The sequence below is a fragment of the Sylvia atricapilla genome, chromosome 13, assembly GCF_009819655.1.
Source record: "Sylvia atricapilla isolate bSylAtr1 chromosome 13, bSylAtr1.pri, whole genome shotgun sequence".
Lineage (NCBI taxonomy): Eukaryota > Metazoa > Chordata > Aves > Passeriformes > Sylviidae > Sylvia > Sylvia atricapilla.
The window spans coordinates 7,378,464-7,402,189 of record NC_089152.1 but is presented as its reverse complement, the minus strand read 5'-3'; the positions used below and the strand labels follow the sequence as shown (position 1 = coordinate 7,402,189).

Here is a 23,726-nt window from a genome sequence, read left to right as displayed (position 1 = left end):
GAGATATGAAGCCATTCACCCCTAGGTCACCAGTATAAATTCTGCCCAAGCTGGGAATAATTGGAAGCTATTACCCTCTGAGGCATGTTTGCTGCTGCCTAGGAAATGAGTGGGGGAACCCACTGGGACAGTAACTACAGGAACAACACAGTAACGTGGTGCCACCAGCCCTGGGCCAGTGGTTCCTTGTCGCTGTAGGACATGAAAGACTTTAAATATTTCAGAAGGCAAAGAGCATAGAAAAACAAGGTTTTATTTTCTAACCCTTACTAGCTTTTATAAGGTGTTCTGATATAGACTTAACATGATCGGTGAATAGGAGCGACACCTGTCTAATCCCATTGGTTAAACTAGAGAAACAGCAAAACACCACCTGGGAAAAGATTGTTTTGAGAAAGGATAGTTGTTTGCCAAGATTGTTTTGAGAAGAAACTTTTTTGAGGATTTTTTCCTTGGGAAAAAGTTAGTGGCTGCTTGCAGGTGAAAAATCTCTCAGGCCCACAGTTCCTCTCCGCTTCCCTCCTCACCAGCTCCCTGCAGATGCTTTGTTCTGGCTTTTCCCCCACTCTGTGCGTGTCTGCATCCCTTACTGCAGGCTCTGAAGGACCCCACTTTGGCAGCCCGCAAGGATTTCCAGCGGGAGGCAGAGCTGCTCACCAACCTGCAGCACGAGCACATCGTCAAGTTCTACGGCGTCTGCGGCGACGGCGACCCGCTCATCATGGTCTTCGAGTACATGAAGCACGGTGACCTCAACAAATTCCTCAGGTGTGTGGGAATGAGGGCACGGGAGGAGCTGTGGGGCTGCCCCACAGCCTCGCTGAAACTTGTTCTGGCTCAGCGGTGAACCAGTGGTCTCGTTATTCTGTGGGCTGAGTAGTGAGAGATTGTAAGAAGTAGATTTGTAGAGAGAACGATGAAAGGTGCACTGTAGTAGGACCCACGAGGGGTAATTTTAGATGATTGGCTTTAAGGCGTTTACAGCATTGTGTAGCAAAAGCTGATAGGCCAAGAAATGCTTATAATGTATTGTAATTAAGAAATAGTTGGCTTCTGATTGTAATGGTGTGAATGATAACACCTGTATTGTCTCACCCTTCACATGAGACTAAAAATGACATAAAAGTTTTTAAAATGCTTCTCAGTTACCCCATCTCTAAGTCAGAAAAGGGCATAATCCAACAAAAGATGGTTGTTCCAAGGGCAGCTTGGAGGAGATGATGGTACTCACCAGATTTAGGGCTCTAGTAGCCCTATTCCAACATTTTCTCTTTGGTAATCTCAGGAGCCGTGGAAACCAGGGTTTTCTTCTCCCACCTCAGCAAGTTTGAAGTTTCAGGAAGCATGGCTGTGATCCTTCCCTGCCCTGTGGGGATGGAAGGACTCGAAGCCACAGCTGTCAACAGCCCAAGTCCTTCATGCCCAGCAAAGCCATGCCCTGCTGAAGCAGGAACAACACTTGCCATCACTCCCTCAGCCACTGAGCTCCTGCTTCAACAGCACAAGAACCAAAATATTCCTTTGAGAAATTCGTTGGTGTCCTTGATCGGATTTGTATCCTGGGTGTTTACAGGTCACTGAGTCTCATTCCTGCATTCAGAAGAGACCTGAGAAATGTTGGAGGAGTCTCAGGTAGTGCCTGTGGGGTCCATCCCTGATCCCTGATCCCTAACCTGTGGCACCAGGCTACTCATGAAGTCAGGCAAGGCCTGAAGAAATGCTGTAATTAACTTCTCTGTCTCTAGAGAGATGCAAATTGCCAGAGCCCCCAGTGCCCCCCATCATCATTGAACCATTTCATCAGCCTGAGGCAGATAATTTCTGTGCTTTGTATCCACCAGCAGCAAGGGCCAGGGAGCACCTGTGGGAGGATGCTTATGGTGCTCTTCTGCCACAAAACAGAAATTCCACTCTGAAACCTACGTGCAAGTGGAGTGGTACTTACCTCTTGAAATAATTAGTAGTTTTATTTCCCAATATTTAGAAAATTGGACCCTTGATATTTTCCTGTTTTGACTGCTAAGTGTGAATATGATTGCAGGAGGAGCAAGAATCTCATGCACAGCAGATCTGGATCTGGGGTTGGAATACACTCACTGAGTATTTTTCTATCAACACAGTTTCTGACCAGGAAACACAAGTTTTTCCCTGAGGTTTTCAGTTCTAAGCTATCACCCACACCAGAAGAATATAAGGAAGGATCCTAGAGATTTCTTCTTTCTGCCAAGTAGTGCCAACCTACTCCAGCTTCTTTGGGGCATTCACAGGGCAGTGAGTGAGCTGGAACATTCCTGCATTGATTTCTGTCCTCATATTGGTATAGTTGTGGGTAGTTTGAATAGGATTTTATAGCTCAGTCCCTGTCCCGAGCTCTGGATGGATCTAAGACATCTCTGTCAAGGTATGACAAGTGAAGGCTGTTGGCTTTACAGAGCTCCTCAGACCCACATCCAAGGGGGAGCAGCCGTGGTTACCTGGGACCCTCTTTCATGGTATCTGAAGGGCTCAGCAACCTCCCAGCAGCAGCAGATTGAGCTCTGCCACCAGCATGAAACCACAAGCTAGCTGAAAGGATGTTTTAGACCAGATTGGTGATGCAGTGTTAAGGACAGTGCCTCAGCCTTGTGACCAAAGGCAGGCAGTCTGAAAAAGAGGGTGAGAGATACTGTTCTTCAAGTGCTTCACAAAGGAAAACTCAAAATTGACCTATCCTTTTTCCTGGCAGAACCAGAAACCTTATTCCCGTAGAAGAGTCACATATTACAGCTGAGGGACAACCTCTCTCACTGCTCTAGTTGACCTCCCAAAGAGTATAGGGAAAAAATAAGACTCTCAGTGTCTCAGAAAGATGTCTTGTGCCCACTGCCAGTGCCTGATGGAATTGCTTCACTCAGCAGTGTGTTCCTGAGGCTGAAATCATGCTGGAGCCATGGACTCTCACTCCCATGTCCCAACCTTTTATTGGGACTTGTCTGAGAAACACTCATGTCTGGTGGAATTAATCTCCAGTCTCACTGGAAATGAAAGCTTGTTGTATTATCTTTGGCCTTCACGAAGGAAAAGGAACTTTTCCAGGTGTGTGGTCCCTGGGATTGCAGCTTCTCATCTTCCAGCTGTATGTAGCTGCCAGCTTCTCTTTCCTGTGCTGCCTTGGAAAAAGAGCTACGTGCTCCTTTCTCTGCATGCTGGAATGTAGTAGGCAGTGAAAAACCCCTTTGTGTCCCAAAGGAAGATGGCTTTGGAGACATGGGAGCTTAGGCCCTTCAAAGAGGCACTCAAAATGCCTAAAGGGTCATATGGAAAGAGAATTTGGGCTTTGTCAGGTAAGGTATCTGCTGGTGGGGAATGGGGGCTGCAAGGGGGTCAGGATGGGTTAATGCTGCAGAGCTGCTTGGAATCCCTCAGCAAGCAGCAGTTTTTATCATGGAATAATTCACTCAGTCCACAGCAGGAGACAATGACTCCCAGACACTGGGGGCCAGGGACACTGGGAGTCTGTAAGACACTCAGATGGACTTTTCCAAGTTTAACTGCAGAAATTGGAAAAGCAGTAAAATGGAAGAGGCTCACTTTAGACCCAGTTTCCTAGAGAAAAGCACAATAAATAAATTCCCCTCAGTGTTGTTAGACCTTTGTGTGCTTCCCAGACAATAGAGAGTTTTAGTGGCCTGAAACATTAGCTGGTGTGGAAAGGGGAAGCACCAGGATCAGCACAGCTGGGTTAGTGGTGGCATGTGCTGGGATGGCTCCTGGTGCCTCCCGAAGCCACCATGCTGGTGGTGCCACAACAGACCCTGCTGTATGCACCAGGGCAGGCTGAAATGGTGCTGTCCTGCCTCAGAAAATACTGATAGAAAAGGTCTTGGCATGGAGAAATACAGGCATGTCTTCCCAGGGAACATCCCTGGGGGTCTGCAGTGGCCACATCTCTCTCTGCCCACTAAGGGTGTCCATCATTTCCCCCTTTTCCTTTGGTTACTGCTTTTCCAGCCTCTGATTCCTGCATGGGTCAGCAGCAGTTTAGGGACAACAGCACATTGCCACTGCAGCGTGTAGTAAGTTGTTTCCATTTGCTGTTAGCTCAGCCAGGCAATGGGCTTTGTTAGAAAACTTGCGGAGTTCTAGTGTTCACCTTCCTGTGAAGCAGCATCACAGCTGGACTGTCATGGGACAGAAGAATTTCAGAAGAGGAAGCCAGAATTGTGATTTTTTTTTCCCCATCAAAGCCTCCATCAATTCAGAATGGAGAAAAACTCCAACTTTCCTTTAACAGGTAATCCACCTAATGTTATGGCCTCTCTGTTTAAACTCCTTTCCCCAAGAAAAGATGGGCATACCCTTCTCATATTCTCTATAGCCTTCTTGACATAACTAAATGTACCAATATCCTATGTTCATCTCATAAATGTGCTAATTCTCTCTTCTGGATTATAACCATTTGGGATGGAGAAAAGCAAAGAAGAAGGGAGAGAAAGACATGTACCATATAGGACACACCAAGCATCATCTCAAAGTGAACAGTATGAAAGCCTCAGAGGATTTGCTGTGCCGTGTGTTAGTCACAAGGAGGAAGGTCACAGCAACATCTCTTGCACTTCCCTAAATATGAGGGCTTTTGTTAGTCCACCTTCACCACAGGGTGAGCTCTGCCAGGGAAGAAGCGTCACAGAAGGAGCACGACAGAAAAGCTCAGCACATAGCAAAGACAAAAAAGGGACAGGACAGGAATAAGACTGACCTAAAGTCCTGCATTTACGATGCACTTGGCTCAGCAAAATATTTCCTTTTGTTGCCCAGGGTGTTCTCTGGCTCTGCTGACATCCAGGGCTAAACTTTGCACCTGTGCTCGTGCTGCCACAGTTCACAGTACCTGTGTTACCTCTGGGACAGTTCAGGACATAAAAGGGGTTTTACAAGGATGAAGCTGCTAATGTTCCTCTGAAACATTTTCTGTGATCTCTGGCTGTATTGATCAGGGATGGTTTGCTGGTGATATGGGGAAAAGAGAGGAGGCTGTTTGGGATTGATACAGAGATTAAGTAGCAGAAATATGGCAGCTTTGGAAGAAAAAAGCTTTGGGGTGATATCTCTGCTTTTGTGGCATTTTCAACAGTATAAGAATTAACTGGAGAAAACGTAAATATCTGAGGGCTCGTTACTTTTGCAGAGGTCTTGCCAGAGAGTCCAGGCTGCCTCAAGCCAGTGGTCCCTCTGTCCTGGCAGTCTGTCTCCATCTGTGGCCATAAGAGGTTGTGTGCAGTAGACAAGGACAGAATAAGGATATATGGCACCCAGCAAATGTTCCCTCAACCTCCTGCTGTTTCTTAAACCTTTCTCTCTTCCTTTCCACTGGAGCTGTGTGTCTGTCCTCACAGTGCAGAGCTGGGGGCTGGTCCCCATCCAGCAAGAACAGTGCCTGTGTGGGATTCCTGCCTCCTGGTCACTTCTGAGACCCAACTCTGTGCTTTCTTTTGCTTTTTCCTCCCTATAGGGCACACGGCCCAGATGCTATGATCCTTGTGGATGGGCAGCCTCGACAAGCCAAAGGGGAGCTGGGGCTATCCCAGATGCTCCACATTGCCAGCCAGATTGCCTCTGGGATGGTGTACCTTGCCTCCCAGCACTTTGTCCACAGAGACCTGGCCACCAGGAACTGCTTGGTTGGAGCCAACCTACTGGTGAAGATTGGAGACTTTGGGATGTCAAGAGATGTCTACAGCACTGATTACTACAGGGTAAGGCAGCTGCAGTGGCACTCTGATGCTCAGAGCAAAGGGAGATAGGAAATGTTACAGTAAATCACTTTTTGGAGCCCTTGGGCTCACTTGTAGATATTACCTCATTGAAACATGTGCACAGAAGTTGATCAAGCATCCCTAAACCACTGTCCTTAATCCTGTTCAGTCCTGGCCATGCTGTCAGTAGTTCAGACACCCATGCAAATGCCTACACACAGACTCAGTGATACCCCAGCATACAGTCACATGCCTTTGGATGCCTCTGAAATCATTCCATCCTTACTGCCTATTTTTATTCCTTGTTTTTGAAGACATTGACAAATTAAAGGTAATCTAGAGAGATGACAAATACTACAGGCTGTGACCTCTGGTGTTAGATCAAAGAAACTTAATACAGGGACCTAGAGAGAAGGCAATGGAAAGACTGACTGATAAGTGCATAAAATATGGAAGAGGAAATAATAGTCAATTTAGGTTTGACCTCAGAACATTTTTTTTTCCAGTAGGGTCATCATTTAAACAATGGAATAATTTGCCAGGGGTAGGTTGCTGAGAGCCTGTCATTAAAGAAGTTCAGGAAGCAACCAGATAAAAACACATGGGTTTAGTGTAGAGGCTAATCCTGTACTTGTCTCTGGGGAGAGACTCAATGAGCCAGGAATGCCTTTGCAGCGTTTTCTCCTGTGATTTGTGCTCACACTGTTTCCTTGTCTTGCACACTCCCTCTGTACCTGTCTGCACTGTCCTGCCTGCCTGATGGCAGCATCCCTGGGGGAACAAAGTGTTTCCCTTCCCAGCTACAGGAGAAGTGTGATGTGAGAAGTGTTTGGGGCACACTGGAGTGTAAGAGTTTGTTTCTGGACCATTCACCAGCAGGGAAGGGCTTCTCAGGCTTAGGGAGCCATGGTTTCTAACCTGATGCTTGCACTGGGGCTGATTTATTTCTGCTTACAACATGTATGTTTGGCTTTGAGGATGATTTATCCCAGCTACCCAGAAAGGGATGGCCTACTGTCTTGATCTGATTCAGGAAGCTTTCATTATTTGATAGCTGCTCAGTGCAGTTATTGTGTTGAGGAAGAGGGAAAACGTGATCAGATTTGTGCTGAGACATATCACCTCTCCCAGGCCAGAACACTGGATGGCCGCTGGCTTTAATTACCACTGAGGGAACCAACCTTTACTGAGCAGCAGAAAAGCCTATGCTGGGAAAAGGTCTGAGTGCAGACTGGGCAGTGATGAGGGAAGAGAGGTGATGTGGTCCCATAGCTCCTGAAACTTCAGGAAGGAATGAGTAAGAAAGAGAAGAGCCCAGGGAGGATGAGAAGCAGCACATGATTACCCAAGTTCTAGCCTGCCTTCTTCCCTTCAGCCCTGTTAATCCTGCCCCAACCACAGGCAGTGTCACACTGCTGGAGACAATCCCAGCCCAGCTGGTGCTCCTGCAGCACCAAGGGCTCTCTGTGCAAGGGGAGGAATTGCTCCACACTGAGGGAGGGCTGAGATGATCTCCATAGGCCAGTTTATTGTCATGGGGTTTTTTGTCTTCTCTGTGGTGGTGTCCTGTAGCCCTCATCCTGTCTGTGCAAAGTGCTTTGCTGAGGACTGCTCCGTGCTGTCTCACGCAGTGTTGTAAGGCTCTGGAGTGGACTTTTCTCTGCATTCACAAATTGCCAGGTATCACTAAAGCAGTAATAAGTTATCACCTACTTTCCAATGAAAGAGCTGAATTTCAGACCATCACAGCCTTTTGTTCTTAGTTGATTTTCCTTTCTTTGTTTACACTTCTTTTCAGCATGTTTAAAACTTTTGGTCATGAAGTTAATTCATGGAGGCTTTATCTCTTTTAAAGTCCAAAGAAGATTTCAGGCAAAATAAGGTCCCAATTACCCATATTTGCACTGGTGGCACGAGGGGCAGAGGGTTTACATCACTTGCCCGAGGCCAAAGCAGGAATTGGTGACAGAGCTGAGAAGCCTCCCCAGGCCAGCAAAGAGCAGAATTCCAGGAGCCAGGTGTCCTTCATCCCTCCTCCAGCCACAGTCCAACCACACTCCTCCCAGAACATGAGCAAAGCTCAAGTGGCAGAACCAAAAGGCTCCTTGGTCTCAGCTATGAAAACTGGAGATTTGGCTGAAGAGTTAACTTTCAAAGTCTTCATTGCTGTCTCTGGTCACGTCTGTGATCTGCCTGGTGAAGTTTCCCAGTCTGTTTCCCAGTGTTTGTGCATGGCAGCTTTCCCCTTTAGGCAGCCTGCCATTGCCAGCAGTGAGACCTGGAGAAAAGTTCTGCTTCAGCTGGTTCTAGAAAATATTGCTTAGTGTGTCCAAGCTGCAGCCCTGGGAGAAACTGTAATTTGTCATCTTCTGGAAATAGGGAGAAATCCCACCCCTAAGCTGACACAAAGTGACAGGACTGGAGCTCTCTGCGAGTAGACTGGCCTCAGTCTGCTGGGTCTCTGTGTTTGCTCCTGCCCAGGCCCTGCAAGCCTGGGTAACTGAGTGTGTGGATATATTACCGTGTTCCAGGCTGGGGATTAATTCCTAGCCATTTCCTTTCTTCCCCATTTTTTAATCTCTTAAGACAAAGAAAGTACACCATCTGGCTCCTGCATTTGTGGGATGCAAAACTGCTTTGACAAAGGTGAGCTGCTTAATTTTCTGTTACACATTTGGATACAGAAAACAAACATTTGCGTAACAAAAACAGCAGAGAGCCTTGTTCCCCTTCTCTGCAAGCTCCCCATGCTCTGCCTAAAAACAGATGCATCCTTTTCCTCCTGCATCACAGAGGGATCCCATCAGCTGTTACCTTTTAACCTCCTTTCCAGAAGGCAGGATGGACAGAAAATGATTGTGGAGGTGGGAGTGCCGGGGAGAAGTGGAACAGCACCTGAGTGGAAAGCGGAGGGAAGTGGAGGAACTGGGGGTTCAGGGAGAAGGAGCCCAGCCCCTGGGAGAAGAGGGAAGGCGTGGTTGCTGAAGAAGCATTTCTGTGCCGTGTTGTGTAACGTGCTGTGCAATCTTTGGTGTGGGTCTCTGTGGGAAGGCGGGACGGAATATATCCATGCTGGAGAGGAAAGGTTTGGGCGGATTTCATTTGCCTTGTTGTTTTCTCTAAAAAACCCCATGTGAGTAGGCGATTTTTTTTAGGTATGACTCAGGACTGTGACAGCAGGTGGTGGGACGCTGCAGGTCAGGGACGTTGTGCCGCAGCCAAGCTGAGGGTGGCATGGAGACTGCAGCAAGTGAGGCACAGGGTGCCTGGCCAGCGCTGTCCTGGAGGATGTCATGGTGGCTGTGGGGCAGTGCCAGAGCTGGGGGCATCACCAGGGTGAGATCAGAATCCCCAGCTGCTCTTTCAGCCTGCACACTGGGGTTTGGTTGCTCCAAGAACCCTTCTGTGGTTCTGGACCCATCCAAGCTCCAGTAATACCCAGATAATTTTCCGTTTTTTCCCCAAAATGTGTAGTTCAGTTCCAAAACAAAATCCCATGGCAGCTGTCCAGGGAAAGGGTGGTATTTCTTCATCTTTAGATGACAACATGGTCCTAAATTGTAGTCAAGACTCCTTAATAACTCCCAAGGTGATGTACTGACATGGGTGGGACATCAGCAGTGAAAACACATGCCAAATAGAGGAAGGATTTATGTAGACATTAAACCTCATTAAGACATCCCTCTGTCGATATTTCCCTGTCCTACTCTTCTGGCATCCTGCTCCAAATCCTGAGCATGGCTTGGGACCTTCTAGGGATTTAGCTCCATCCTTCCAGAGGTCAGTCCTGAGTGTTCTCCTGGTCATTTCATCGTGCAGAGCACACCTGCTTGTCAAAAAAACAATCAAAACCAAAACTAAAATCAAACCAAACCAAACCAAAAAACAAAAACAAAATCAAAACCAAAACAACCCCCCCAAAAAACCCCAAACAAACGGGGTTTTTTGCAACCAAAAACATGCAGGATTTGAAAAAGGCTCTGGAAATGTTTCTTGGTGGGTTTTTTAAGTTTTTATTTCTAGCAATACAGAGATATACATAATGACAAAAGTGCTTCCTGTTTCTGTGTCCTCACCACTCCAGAGCATTTTTTGGAATTGGGAGAAACAAGGTTTGCAGGAAGAAGCAATATCTTTTAATAGAACACACGATATTGTTGGAAGTGGGGGAGAAAGAATGAATTTTAGGTGCACAAACCCTCTCTGGGTTCTTCTTTTTTATTGTTATTTTCTGTTGTATCAGTTGGTTTAATAAAAGATTAATATCTCTTCCCATGAACCTTGGCTCTCACACCCTCAGACCATCAGAACCAAAACATTTCTGCTATGACTTTGGCCTTAGGTCAGTGTTCCTTAAAAAGTGTGGGATCCCTCCTCCTCTGAAGCATGAAGGTTTACTGTGTAAACATTTTATTTCTTCTCTTTCTTTAAAATGGCCAGCAAAAGCTCCATATTCTTGATAATTTTCAGTATCCATTTAAGGTTGCTTCCTGATGACCACCTCCTATCTAGACCATCTCTTCCTTTTTTTTTTCTTTCCCTCTGCCATTCAAGATTGGCTTCTTTCTCATGGATACAGCCATTTATTTTTCCAGCGAAGTTTGGGTGTGTGCAATAGATCACTGAGATTTAGCAGCTGCCTGGGTTGTGCTCCTTTGGAGGATCATCCAGCATGCAAGATAAGACTAACAGACAAGCCTTGCATTGAAACTGGATTTAGTCTGACCCACAGTCTCCTCGATGGAGGGCTCCAAAATAATCATACCATCACTGCTGCTCTGTTCCCACCACTCTGAACTCTCTGCAGAGTCAGCTCTACTCTCCCAACTGCCTTTTTGTGCAGACTTGACAGAGCCCCTTTAGATCTCGTGTGGATCCATCAGCTGCACAACACCTACCGTCAGCCCCCTGGTGCTCTCTGTGTGGTTTTGCTGTGCAGCTCCTGCAGTGTGTGTGCAGCATGAGAGGTGGATCCCAGCACAGGGGAACTGCTGCCCAGCCCTGCCGGCACCAGGATGGAGCCCTGTGGTGAGTGTGCTGGGGCTCTGAACCATCATCACCTGCTAAGGGAAATGCCAACAGGCACAGGGGAGGAAAACTGCCTCTGAATTTCTAGCTGGGATGTGGTACTGCCTCACTTTGGGAAGGAAAACAAACCCTCAGGTTTCGTCGTAGACCCAGCATACACTGGCTATAAGTCAGCTCTGGACAGAGAATGAGCCAGGCTGTGCCCCTTGACAGTGTCCTCAGGCTCAGTTCAGAGCTGATGGGTGGGGCAGGGCAAGCTCAGCCCCTGGCCATGCTGGGTGTTGTGGGGGATCTCATGTAGAAGGTACAACGTGTGTGTCATGTTCAGCTTCCATTCCCAGCACCTCAGTGCTGTGCAGACGCATCTGTGCACAGACTTTTCCTCTTCTAACCCTTCTCTGAGGTGGAAAATGTGAGGCGCTGCTGTCCCTCCATCCTTTCTGCTCAGGTTTTGGGAAGGTTTCACATCTATAAATAAATGTTCTATTAGGAAGAGGACTTAGAAGGGAAAAGTGTTTTAATTTTCTCCTTCTTAGCTGGGATTCTGGAACTATATCTTGCTTTGTCAGATCTACAACAGTAGGGACAAAAAAGACTCACAGTGACCTGGACATGTGGTTGATACAGATGTGCCAGTCAAGCAGAGCCACAGTTTTCCTATGTGCAAGAGCCTATATTTGAAAGTATTACATTCCCTTCTCAACATCTGTTTATCCCAGGTATCCCATCACCCCAGCCCCTGATTTGTTATCTCTTTCCTTGTCCTTGTTGCCATCATTGCCCCTAGATGACATCTGTGTGCCTCTTTAGGTGTGGATGGCTCATGCCACGATGCCTCACAACTACTCTGACTGAGGTTTTGTGAGCAGAGGAACCAGATTCCCCCCAGGCTGCAGTAGGGTTGGAAAGAGGGGAGATGAGGAAATGGCTCAATGTGGGTGTGTGGGTGAAGTGTCTCTGTGCCTGTCCTGGTGTGCTCTGCGTGCAGGAAAAGTCACTGTGATATTGAATGTGCTGGTCTTTGATATCTCTGTGGCTCCTATAAAAACCTCTGCAAATTGAATTTGTGGCACAGCTCCTTATCTCCTGAAAGGAAGATGTAACAGCATCATCTTGTGTTTTAGCCAGACACTTTGCCTCAACACTTCCCCATTTCTACACTGAGGGAAAAACAAATGTTGAGCCTTTTTTTCTTTTTTTTTTTTTTCTCCTGTTTGAAACCTTAAGAGCCCTTCACACAAAGCAGCTCAAGTGCAGAAGAATTAATTGGGGAAATTAGGTTGTGCTGTATTCCTGGCATTTACTCAGAAACGGTAATTGCCCTAATTCTCCACCCTGTCAAGACCTGCATCCGCACCCTGTTTTCTCCCTCCCCTTTTTCTCAATGTCTACCTGTTGTTCTCCTGCTTGAGTTGCTGTTTTCATGCTGTTGCCATTTATTTCATTCCAGTAATGAGAGGGATGTGGCAGGTGAAGAGCTCTCACAATCTGGTGACATCTTCTTTGAAGCACAGGCACAAAAGAGCGGTTTGTTTTTGGGAAATAAAAACTCCCTGTTCTGGTACTTGACCTCCACGTTCACCTCTTCTCCTGCTTGGGGTATGTTGCTGCTGTCATTGCAAGTCATTTGGCTCAGAATTTTAGTTTAATACAGTCTCAATATTCACCTAAACACTGACCTCCAGCTGAATCCATGTGTTTCCCCCAAACCCTCACATACCTACTGAGAGCTCATCAAACTTAGGATCTTTCAATCAAAGCTCAGCCCCTATTCCCAGGCATTTGAATTGAGGCTTTTAATTTCTCCCAAACATAAGGCTGAGATCCAGAGGGCTGGGAGTTCAAAGCCTTTCATTTTAGCTTCCTGATGGCTTTTAGCCTTCCATTTGCAGAGGCCAAAGATGTACCCAAACAGGGAGGAATTGTTTGTTGTTCAGTATTTCCTGACCTAAAACACCAGAGGATGTATATGACAAGTTTGGATTCAACCGAGATGATTCTTACAGTCCCTGTCCATGCTGGCTGGACTTTGGCTGCTGTTAAAAGCTGTCCAGGCTGATCTCTGCTTTCCTGGGATCTGGGGAGAATCCTGGGAGTAGCCAATCAAATTCTGGAGCCATCACTGGGGTAGTGACACCATACCCAGATGTTAGAGTCACTTCAGTTCAGCAAGCTGGGGTTGTTTCTCAACGCAGACAAACTATCCAAGCCTGTTACCTCTGCCCTAAAAACTTGAAACAGCAAATTTCCTGCAGGGGAGTTCAGGAACCCTTTCCTTCAAAGCAATTCCCTTTGCATAAAACTTTACTGTGGAGGGCAGGACTCTTTTCTATTTTCAGTGTTCCCTGGCTGCAGCTAACAGATCTAGAGGGGCAAGAGAAGCAACTTGTTATCCCCATCCATGCTTGAGTAGTTTTTCCCCTCCCCAGATGATGAAACTGTTTTTCTTTCCCCTGTTTTAATTTGTTTTGTCCACGTGTGATTCCCAACACCTGCTAGAGGCTGCCTGCATGCAGTGTGCTCGCTTCCTCCTGCTGTCCCCACTTGGAACATCCCATTATCCTGAAAGCTGTGACAGGCAGGGAAAAGAGCTCCATGCCTCATTTTGAGCAAGATAGACTCTCCCATGGTGGAGATCCATCCAAAACGTGTTTCACTGTGGTTTCACCAGAAACAAGGGAGGCTTTTGTACACAGTAGATCAGAGGCACTGATGGTTCTGGGTTTTACCAAGGTGGGTAAAAATTTAACCTGCATTTAAATTTAAACTGATTTAAACTGTAGCTAGAGCATGAGAAGGTAGAGAACCTCATGCCAGCATATTATTCCAGCTTCATTATTCCAGCAGAGGTGGGCCAGAAGGAGTGTGGCTCATGTAGCTCGTGTTCATGCTTTGGGAGGAGTGCTGCCACTTACAGTCCATTGAGACCTGAATGTGCAAATATAAAACCCTCCCCTCTCATCGTGTCTGGTTGATAAACCCATTTCCTCACTGCAGCCCAGCTGGCCACTACCTCCTCCTGCCTTCCCACCCACAGGACCATGATCTCAGCTCTCCTTTACCATGGGTGCAGCCAAGAGATCATTTGTGTGGTGACACATTGATCAGGAAGGGTGGGCAGCACCCCCAAACCTAGGTGTGATCAGCAAAGAAACTGGAGGCAAAGATGTTATAAGCCAGTTTAATGAGATCATAGATAAATTATGCTTTGATTCATGACAAACTGAAGGCCTCCCTAAAAAAAAAAAATTAAAATGCAAATATCATTATCAACCTCTCTAATTAAGATGCTTGCATGGAAGCAAACTGCTACTTTTTTCCTGCTGATTCCTGCACAGTCAGAGTTTCTCCAGGCTTTCTCCTCCTGATCCCCCCCAATTTCATAGTCCTGCCTCTCTCACAGCCCCAGTGAGCTCCTTCTCCCCCCCAGCAGGCAGGAGAAAAGCCCCTATTTGCAAACAGCTTTAATACCCAGGCTGTTTAGGGCTCGGCTGTCAAAGAGAGCGTGTTCAATGTACAATCAAGGGGCAACGATGCACAAAATTGCACACACGCACACGAAATGGGAATCTTTTCTCAGTGTGTGTTGAGCTTTGAACGCTTAAGTGATTCCACCTCTCCCTTCCCCATCCAATTATGTGGGCGACACATGATAAGATTGCTAAAGGAATTAGTGAGGGAAATCTTTATACTGCCTAATCAATAGTGTTCTGCTCAGCAGAAGGCATCTCCCCACCCTGGCCTCAGCCATTCTCCTGTCTGCCTTCTGAAAACACAAGTCCAGCTCCTCTCTATTTGGATTGTGGAGACCAAGAGTTAAAGCAGCAGTGTATCTGTTGAGAATGGTTACAGTTAAAGGGTTTCTTTCTTGCTTAAAAGAAAACCCCAAAAACCCAAATACATTGAGAGAACTCTGCCAAAGCCACATTTCAGGGTTTTGGAGATATTTGCTGTGTAGGCCAGGGGGACCTTCTGCTCCTTTCTCCTGTATGTTCCTTACAGGGATGGCCAAAAGCCTTATAAGCAAAGACGCTGGATGATAATTTTTCTGAGCATCGCTGAGGAAAGACGCCAGATTTTATGGGCCACTAGACAGATCCAATATAGCAAATCCTCTGTTCCACTGTGGATTCTGAGACCAAATTATCAATTAATGTGAAGCATTAAAAAATCCAAATCCCTTTTAGTTCCCTGCAGTCATTAGTGACAAGATACAATATCTATAGCTCAAATGCTTTGCCAGCATCCCCTGGCAGCAAGGCAGAAACTTCACTCCTATTTTTTTCAACGTATTTAAAAAAAAACCCATACGAGATCAGTGGTTTTTACGCTCAAATTCGGCTGCCTCTACATATTTACTTAGATGGAGAAATAAATCAGGTTTGGGTTACTCTCCAGGTTAGTTATTTGTTATTGGAATAAATGCATGCTAATAGATCTGACAGAGGGAGATGTTTCCCTTTCAGCTCTGTGTTTGAGGTAGAATTTGCTTTGTTCTGCACTATATTATATTGATGTTTTTTCCCCACTGCTGGATGACTTCATTTGATCTGCTTCTTTCCAACATCCGTGCCTCTGCCGCAACTGGCTTTAGGATGCAGTTTTATGCATAGAATTTTCTTTTGTTTTCTCCCAACTGTAATGCAGAGGCAATTTAAACAAACAGCATGAAACAATTTTCTAAGTCTTTCCCCCCACAATTCCTACCTCACCTTTTTGGGGAGGGAGGTGAGTCAGTCATGCAATGGGCAATTCCCCAAGCAGAATGAACTGCCAGCTACATGCAGCAGCTCAGTTTCCACTGCTGGTGCGGGATGGGCAGGTTCCCAGGCCAATGACCAGATGGACACACCCTGAGGCCATGTTTTGGGTATTTGAGTATCCCCAGGCAGCTCTTAGCCTGAGTTCCTCAGTAGCACAGCCAGAAGTGTATCCCAAACCACTGTGTTTGCCAACTGCCTTTCCACCTTGGGATTTTTTCCCAGTGGGAACACAAACATCTTTGGAAAGTCAGCAGACTTTATGCCTGTCATTCACTCCTAACATGCTCACTGAGATCTCTAACCCTTTTTCCTCTCTCCCATTCCCCAAACCTTTCCTACTTTGATGGAGAGAAAGATGTAGTGCAGTATTTTCTGCCCCAGAATTTTGCTTCCCCTGTCCCTTTCTAAACCTTGAGTGCTGGCAGGTTTGTGGGTGATTTGAAGCTGTGGGATCAGGTATTTTCTTCCTCAACCTGTGACAGTATTGATGGGACAAAGACTTTTGGGCCAGTGTAGAGTGATGTGTGAGGTGCTTCACTGGGACATTTGGCCAATACCAAACCCTTAACTCTGGCTGGCCTGAGCTTGTTCAGTGAGGACATCAGGCCTGGGCCTTACCCCGCTGGCAGAGGCAGAGGAGTCCTTGCACTGTGCCCAGGAGGGCTGGCAATGGGCAAGAAGCAGGATGCTGAAGTACCAGATACAGAGAAAGTCCTCAAGCATCCTAAAATTTCTCTCACCTGGAGAAGAATTCTGGGTCCCTCAAGGGATGACGTTCTATGTGACCATTCTATGTGGCATCACAGTCCAAAGAGAAGTTCCAGGAGGCTGAGTCCCCCTTGACTCTTGCCAGCCCACCCTCTCTCTGCACTGGTGCAGGTGATTGTGTGGGGTGTGAGGTGGTGGTCACAGGGGCCAGAGGGTCTCACCTGTGCCGTGCCCTCACAGCAAAGGCTGTGTAGTGTTGGGATGTTGCAGCCAGCGAAAGACTTTTGGTTCAGTTAAAGACACCCCCTTTCCCTTGTCCCTTTGCTTCATCCCCCCCATCCCTTCCTCCCTCCCTCTCTCACCCTTCCCTTCTCTTTTGTTTGTCTCCTCCCCTTGTTTTCCCCGCTCACTGTCAGGAAGGGCCGCGTCTGAAGGGCCAGCTCAGCGCAGCGTGGCAGCGACAGAGACTGGCACCGTCGGCAGCTGCAACAGTGAGTGGATCCCCAGCCCTGGGGCAGCTGGAAACGGGGGACTGGTGCTGCTTGGGCATGAAACGACACCTGGGGTTCTGTGGATTTGGGAATAGGTCGGGTCTTGTGCATTTGGCAGTGAAGGGGCTCTTGTCTGTGATGGGAACTGCACACGTTTCTGCTATAGCCACTCTCTGGGGCTTCTCTGGATGGTGAGATAACATGGGATGAATGCCAAAGTCCTCAGTGCCACCTTCTTCTGTGGGTGTCCAGGCTGTGTCTGCACTAGTGGACAGTGTGGGCTGTCCTTGGCCTCTGATGGCACCAAGGACAGCATGGTCATGGTTTGTGTCTGTGCAGCTAAACTACCCCATGCCTCCAAGCAGGGTGGCACTTGCACTACTCACTGGGACTGTCCCTGACCTGTGTTGTTCTCTCAAGAGCTGCTTGCACAGTTAAACTGGCATGGGCCAGACCATCTCAGTGGTTGGATTGTCACATGCCAGCCCTGATGCCTTTTGTGTGCTGGTCTGGACACACTCTGGGTGTCTGACCAAGTGTCTGCAGCTGTGACTGAGTGGATATCACCCAATACTTCCCACTGCTGCTCCCATCCCCTGGCCAGGGGTTGGGGGGCTGCTGTGAGTTGGAAGCTCTGACAGAGCAGAGGAGTTTGGTTCTGCCAAGGGTGTGGCTGATGGGAGCCAGGTGGGCTGTGTGAACCTGCCGGGGGTTGGTGACACCTCTGTTCACCCTGCCTTCCCTCCCAGAGCAAAGCCAGCATCCTGTGGTGCTCACTGCAGGATCTTCAGCTCAGTGTCCCCAGAGGTCACAAGCCTCCTCCAGGAAGCTGCGGGGCTGCTGAGGCTGAGCTGCAGGAGCCTGAGAGAGCAGCAAACATCTAACTTGGTTGTCCTGTTGGATTTTTCTGCTGGCACACAATGAAATGCTCTGTTGATCCAGACAGTTAAGGAGTCTTTGCTTGAGTCCATTTTGGAAGACGATGGAGCTAATCCACCCTAAGACACTGCACAGAGCAGCTATGATCCCTCATAGTTTAAGGCAGGAAAGTGATGGCTTCCACACCTTATTTCCCAACAGCCTCCCTGTGCCAGCAGTCCCAGAGATGGGCATAAATATTTGCAAAGTAGGCGTGACTGTGACAAATCCCCTGGGTCCAGTTTCCCCAGCCTCCCTGTGGCACTGTGAGGGAGCTGTTTGCTCCTGGCCAGGCAATGCAGGATGAGCTGTCCCACGCCAGTGTCAGCTCCACTCCTCCTGCTCCAGAGAATCCCTACAGAAATCCTTCCTGGGGTCTGTGACAGGGCAAGGTTCTGGCTCTTCCTGACTGTTGCCAGAACCAAATGGGAGTGTGAGTTTAGATATTGCTGATTTTGCAGGAGATATGTCAGCAGATAAGATTTGCCACTGAAAGGTGATTTTGTTACGCTTATGCCTTCCTGAGCCAAAATTGAATTGTGGGGTGTGGATGGGAATTTAGTTCTAAGCACTGATGTAATTTTGTATCCTTGGCCCTGAAGGCAGTTTTAAAAAAATTATTTTCCCCTGTGCCCTGACACTATTTTGTTGCCTTTGAATCATGTCCTTATGACAGAACAGATACTGGGGTTGACCTTTGCAATGTGACATAATAATATGTGACTTCTTTATAGCTCTTTTCATTCAAAATGCTTGGCACACTATGAATCTGATCTTGCAACCATTTGCCACTGGGCCTAGCACTCACGGCTCCAAGCAATCCCTGGGGAAGCCAGAGGAGCACAGAAGTGCTACACCTGGTATTACTTGCAGGATCAGGCCCTGGAGAAATGTAGCACGTCTGTGAATAACCACATTTTGGAGAGAGAAAGCCTTAACTCTCTCATTTATCATTTTCATTCGCTATCAGAATGCCATGCCCTGCACAAACATGACAGCCTCCCCTTGGCTACAGTGTCATGGCAGGTGATGCTGGGGCAGTATTCATAGCTATTATCTACCACCCTGTTCCTTTTTTATTATTTTTTTCCCAGCTCTAAAAGCCTGTTAATTAGTAAACTCCTTTAGCTTATCCTGCACCATTTGATCCTGCAGAAATTACAGCATTTTATCTTATTAGAAAGTAAGAATTAAAGAATTAAAACTACTCAGGGGAAAAAAAGAACATTATCACTTTCCCTGGACATCACTTCTGAAAAAACCTTGCCCTGTACCTTCAAAAACCCCAAGCTCAGCCCCCAGTGCCTGACAAAGGATGGGAATATCAGATCAGTGAATGCTTTGGCTGAAAACTGCTTTGTGCTCTGCTATGCCTATTTTGAAAGGGAGAGCAGAGCCAGGTGCAGGGAGAAGAGTCCAGCAGTGACATCCCAGACCTGGACTGTGCTGCAGGTCCCTTCCCTGTTGCTGATGTCCTCTGCCACCATAGGAAATTCCATTAGTTCTCCTGTGCCTCTATTTGCCATTGTTAAAGAGTGATCTCCGCTCATGCTCACCAAGGAGATTCACGTGAAAATAAGATTTTAAGGGAGACAGTCATTACAGTGTTGTGAAACAGGTAAGTACCTTAGGAATATGTTGAGAGTCTGTGAGATGAGACATCTGAGGTATTGATTGACAAGGAATGAATTTTGGGAGTCCTCAGTGGTTGGAAAATGAAAAGAAGGAAGCAGGTAGGATCCTTGCACCCACTCTGCCTGGTTTGCTCACGATTGGTAGAACCAGGAAAGAGAACTGCTCCACCCTCTTGTTGATGAGAATTGGTTAAATCTGGGGGTGGAGACCCACTAACCATCACCAGGTACCTACACCCTTCACCACTGTTTGCCATCAGCAGAGCACTGCATCCCCACCACACCCTTAAACACTCCTTTGAAAAATTACTTCATTAGGAGCAAAGAGATCTGGAAGGGATTCCCTGGATTATCAAATCCAATCCCCTGTTGCATCAATCACATCAGATTTATCCTTTTCATAATCAAGCACCACTATCAAATGTGCTCCTAAGGGGAAGAAGACAGTCCCAGAATCTCATTGCTTTAAATTGTAGCTGCCTCTGATTTCCAGTCTATGCTTAGTCATGGCCCATTTGTTAAACAGCAGGTACCTGGCATAGGAGCAAGAAATTTAACACAGTTTTATTAAAATAACCACCCAGAAATCCTCGTCACAAAAAAATGCTGAGGTTGCAAAAGGGAATGTGCAAGGTCAGGTGATGATGGTGGGGAGGCTGAGCTCACTCCTGCCCCTGCCTTGTAGAACAGACTCCATGTAATCACCTGCCGTTAAGCCTGAGCGAGCCAGGTGAGGAACAAAGCAAAAGTACTCACAGAACAAAGGAAACTTTTTGCTATTCTTCGCCATCATGCTCATTGTGTAACCCTCTGTCTTTCTTGCCAGGTATAACTAATGCTGAGCTAAACATTTGGCTAGTTGTTTTTTTTTCCTTTTGCTGACAGGCTTTTCCCTGCCATTTATAGCTTCACTGTAAAAGCCATTACCTGAGCAGCATTTTTGAGAAATTCACAGAAGCATTCACAGAATGATGGAATTGTTTGGATTGAAAGGGACATTAGAGACATCTTGTCCCCTTCCCCTGCCATGGGCAGGGATGCCTTCCACTGGACCAGTTTGCTCAAAGCCTCATCCAGCCTGGTCTTCACACTTTCAAAGGCAGATTGTCATTATCCTGTTTTGCACATTAGGAAAGGAATTCCAGAGCTGTCAGCCATACCAACCCATGGTGCTTCAAGGGCAACTTTCCCCCCTCAAAATGCCCCTGCATTATCCAGTGCAGTCTGACTGACTCCAGACCATGCTAGTGCTGCCCAGGCAGAGGAAAGTGGTGGCTGCAGCAGTCTGCAGAGTATGTCACATGCCATGAAAATGATGGGATGCTCTAAACCCATGATTTGTCCACTTAGTTCATCTTAATACACAATGAATGGACAGAGGGGAGAAGTTGGTGAGTACAGGCTCAAGTGTAAAAGCTCAGTGTCACCCATCAGGTGTGATGACCCAGCCGAGCTGTGACCTGATGGCACATGGAGATGGTGCTTACCTCAGGCCACTGCTGCAGAGCATGGCCAGAGTGACTGAGGAGGGCTCCTTTGCCAAAACCAGGTTTGGAACTAGGACACTGCAATCCCATGTTTGCTTATTTAACTTGGCAGGTATTCAAGTGAAACAGGCACAGAGGGGAGGTATCAGAGCTGATCTCGGTACCCACATGTGGGATTTTAAGTTTCTATTTCAGTGCTCATGCTTGGAAAAGAAATACAAGCAGACCTTGTCACCTTCCTTTTTCTTTTTTTTTAAAGCACTATTTAAATGTCATAATAATCATATAGTGCCCACCTTAATGTGCTGAACAAATTAAAATATTTTATTAGTCTATAATCTGAAAATCATTACTGTGCTTACCATAAAAAACTGCAGGTCTTCAGAGGGAATGATGTCAGTGGGCCTGAAATGAATGCAAATATATTTTGTTGCCATGAAGATAGCAGGGGTCAGGCAGACAGCCCCCAGCCCCAGGGCAGCAGGTTGTTAGCATGGGAGGGAATGAAATGTATCTCACAGTGGGGAGGGAGAAAATGGATCTCTTAGCTGATTTTCGTGGAGTTTTGCAGGGTGGATTCCTGGGTCTGTGCCTGGCTGGTTGGGATGGTTTCAGAGGAAAGTGGTGGTGCTCTTCACACCCACCTCCCTTGCAGTGAGGGTAGGGAAGTGCTGCAGGCAGCTCATCCTCATCATGGCTGAGCTGGCTCCATCCTGCTTCCACTGACAGCACAGGTGCCCGCTCCCCTCAGGGATCCACATGCCCGTGGTGCCCCTTCCCTCTGCAGATGATTCTGCATTTGTGTCTCCAAATAACGGCTGCCTAACAGGCAAGAGACAGCTGCCTCCAGCTCTAAGAAAGCAGCCCATTCCCAGGCCAGGTGACAAGTTAGTCCCTGCTTTGGCCAGGTGACACTGCCACTCCCAGAGCAGTGGCTCCTGAGTCCCTTGTCCTGCACAGAGCCCGTGGGCTTCTGCTGGGCATTCCTCACCACCTTGGGTGAGTGTCAGATGGTTCAAAGATTAATTACCATTTAACTGGCTGTATTTCCATCTCTGTGGAAGGCTGCAGTGGAGAAGACAGGAGTACTGGGATCATTTACCCTGGTATTACACAGCAGATTACCCTGTACTTACAAGGTCACCAGTTAGTGTGTAATTAGACCTCCAACGCAGAGAAGTCTGCGATAGGCTTCCAAACCTCTCTTCTTCCTGGTGCCAGACAAGCAGAGGGATGGCAGCAAAGTGCAGGCTGAAGCCTCATTAGGTGCATTTAAAGCTGTTAAATAGTTTAAAATTCAAGCTGGGGGAGGTGCAATGAGAGGGTAGCAAGGCCGCCTGTACCTGTCAGAGAAAGGGAGCGAAAAAAAAACCAGACCAGTTTGTCTAGGAAATGCAGGAAAGCCAAAACAGAAAGGAGGGCTGTGAGGGAACTCCATGTGCCAGGCAGCTGAATGGCAAAAGGCTTTTGCTCTTCAAGTGTCACTAGGGACAGCTTTGCCACTGGTGAAGGGCTCTGCTGAGCCAGAAACCCTGTTCATGTCCCTGACCATCCCATGGGATGGTGTCCATGGAGCTACAGATGATGCTGCAGTGGATCAGGGCAATGCCTCTTGCTCCAGATTTCTCTCCTCCATTTCTCATGTGCACCCAAATCAAATACCTACTCACAGAACATTTGGAAGAATGATAAATGCCTTTGATTATCAAGCACAAATTCCAGTGGCAGCTCATTGCATCTCTTGAGTGGCTAATAAAGCACCAAGCCCATTCTGATCAATATACAGCAAGTAGTGCTGTAAAGTGAGATTGTGCCCGCCCCGGGCCACGTTACATTTTGTCTTTATAAACCATGTCCTCTTCAAGCCAAGCACAGTCTCTTTTTGGTGGCAGCTCCCTAGAATTTCTGGCTTTCAATGCGCCAGTGAAACAAATGCTGTTCTGAGGCCCTCCATGTAAAGAACTCATGTTAAACAGCAAAGTATGTGTCTCTACAGCAGTCATCAGTTTAAATACCCTTTTATTACATAGTCACATGTCCCCAATGCAGCCCCACAAGGAGCATCCGTTCAGTCAACAGCTTCTGAAGAGGTGAGGCAGAAACAAAGACAGTGTGCAGCCATTGATTAATGAGGACAGAAAGGGCTGTATGTAAATAATTTGTCTAAAGAATGACCAGAGCGGGGAGATGTGCTACCTGATTGCAAATATTTACAAAGTTGTGAGCTTGAAGGTTAGAAAATGTTGAGAGAAATATACAGAAGTTAGCACAAGGATAATGTGGTGAGGATGAGAGTGGGGGAAAATCAGTGTGGTGAGCAGGAAATTTCCATCGTGTAGACAAGATTTGTTTGTGATTTCCTGAGGGAGGCTGTGGGTTGTTCTCTGGGATATATGGATTGGCACCCATCAATACCTTAGCAAATCCTTTAGGGCCTGCTCTCACAAAGGAAAGGGAGAAGAATGAAATTTAATGGGGTTTTTTTCAGCTCTTCTCTCCCCTTGTGAAGTGGTCCAGACTGCACGGTGCACACCCCTAACGCTCCTGGCCCAGAGTGGCTTATCCAGGGGAGCAAAAGCACCACAGCTTTAAGCCCAGCATCTGTACTCACGTTTATCCTTGAAGTAGATGCTCCAGCAGTGACATAATTGAGGACTGTCTGGTCAGCATATGTCTGCAGGGGTCATTCATCCTTCCTGACACTGCAGAACATTAGTGGTTTTTCAGACTCACTTTCTCCTTCCGTCCTTCCGCTTGTGGCTAACCTTAATGGAGAGCTGGTGGCTAGAGATTCTTCTAGGAAAATTGGCCTGTTTTGAGAGCTGACTGTCTTGGAGCAGTCCTTTCTTAGGGCAAAGCCAGTCAGATGTGTCCGACCAGGTGCTGGGTTTGTGCAATGGCCCCAGCGGGGCTGGTTGGGGTAGAGGCTCTGCCTGGCTGCAGGAAGGGGAGCAGAAGGCAA

The 23,726-nt window shown here is 47.2% G+C and overlaps 1 protein-coding gene across 2 annotated transcripts in view; it reads left to right on the top strand.

Annotated features, from left to right (window-relative positions):
• NTRK3 (neurotrophic receptor tyrosine kinase 3) overlaps window positions 1–23,726 on the top strand; it is a 206,207-nt gene that overhangs the window by 168,301 nt on the left and 14,180 nt on the right. Inside the window, exons 14-16 of one of the 2 annotated variants that reach the window (XM_066328292.1) lie at window positions 596–768; window positions 5,492–5,735; window positions 16,651–16,725. In XM_066328292.1, the coding sequence (XP_066184389.1) occupies window positions 596–768; window positions 5,492–5,735; window positions 16,651–16,725 (492 nt within the window). The remainder of the gene's footprint in view (window positions 1–595; window positions 769–5,491; window positions 5,736–16,650; window positions 16,726–23,726) is intronic. The other variant, XM_066328294.1, reaches the window with a different exon arrangement.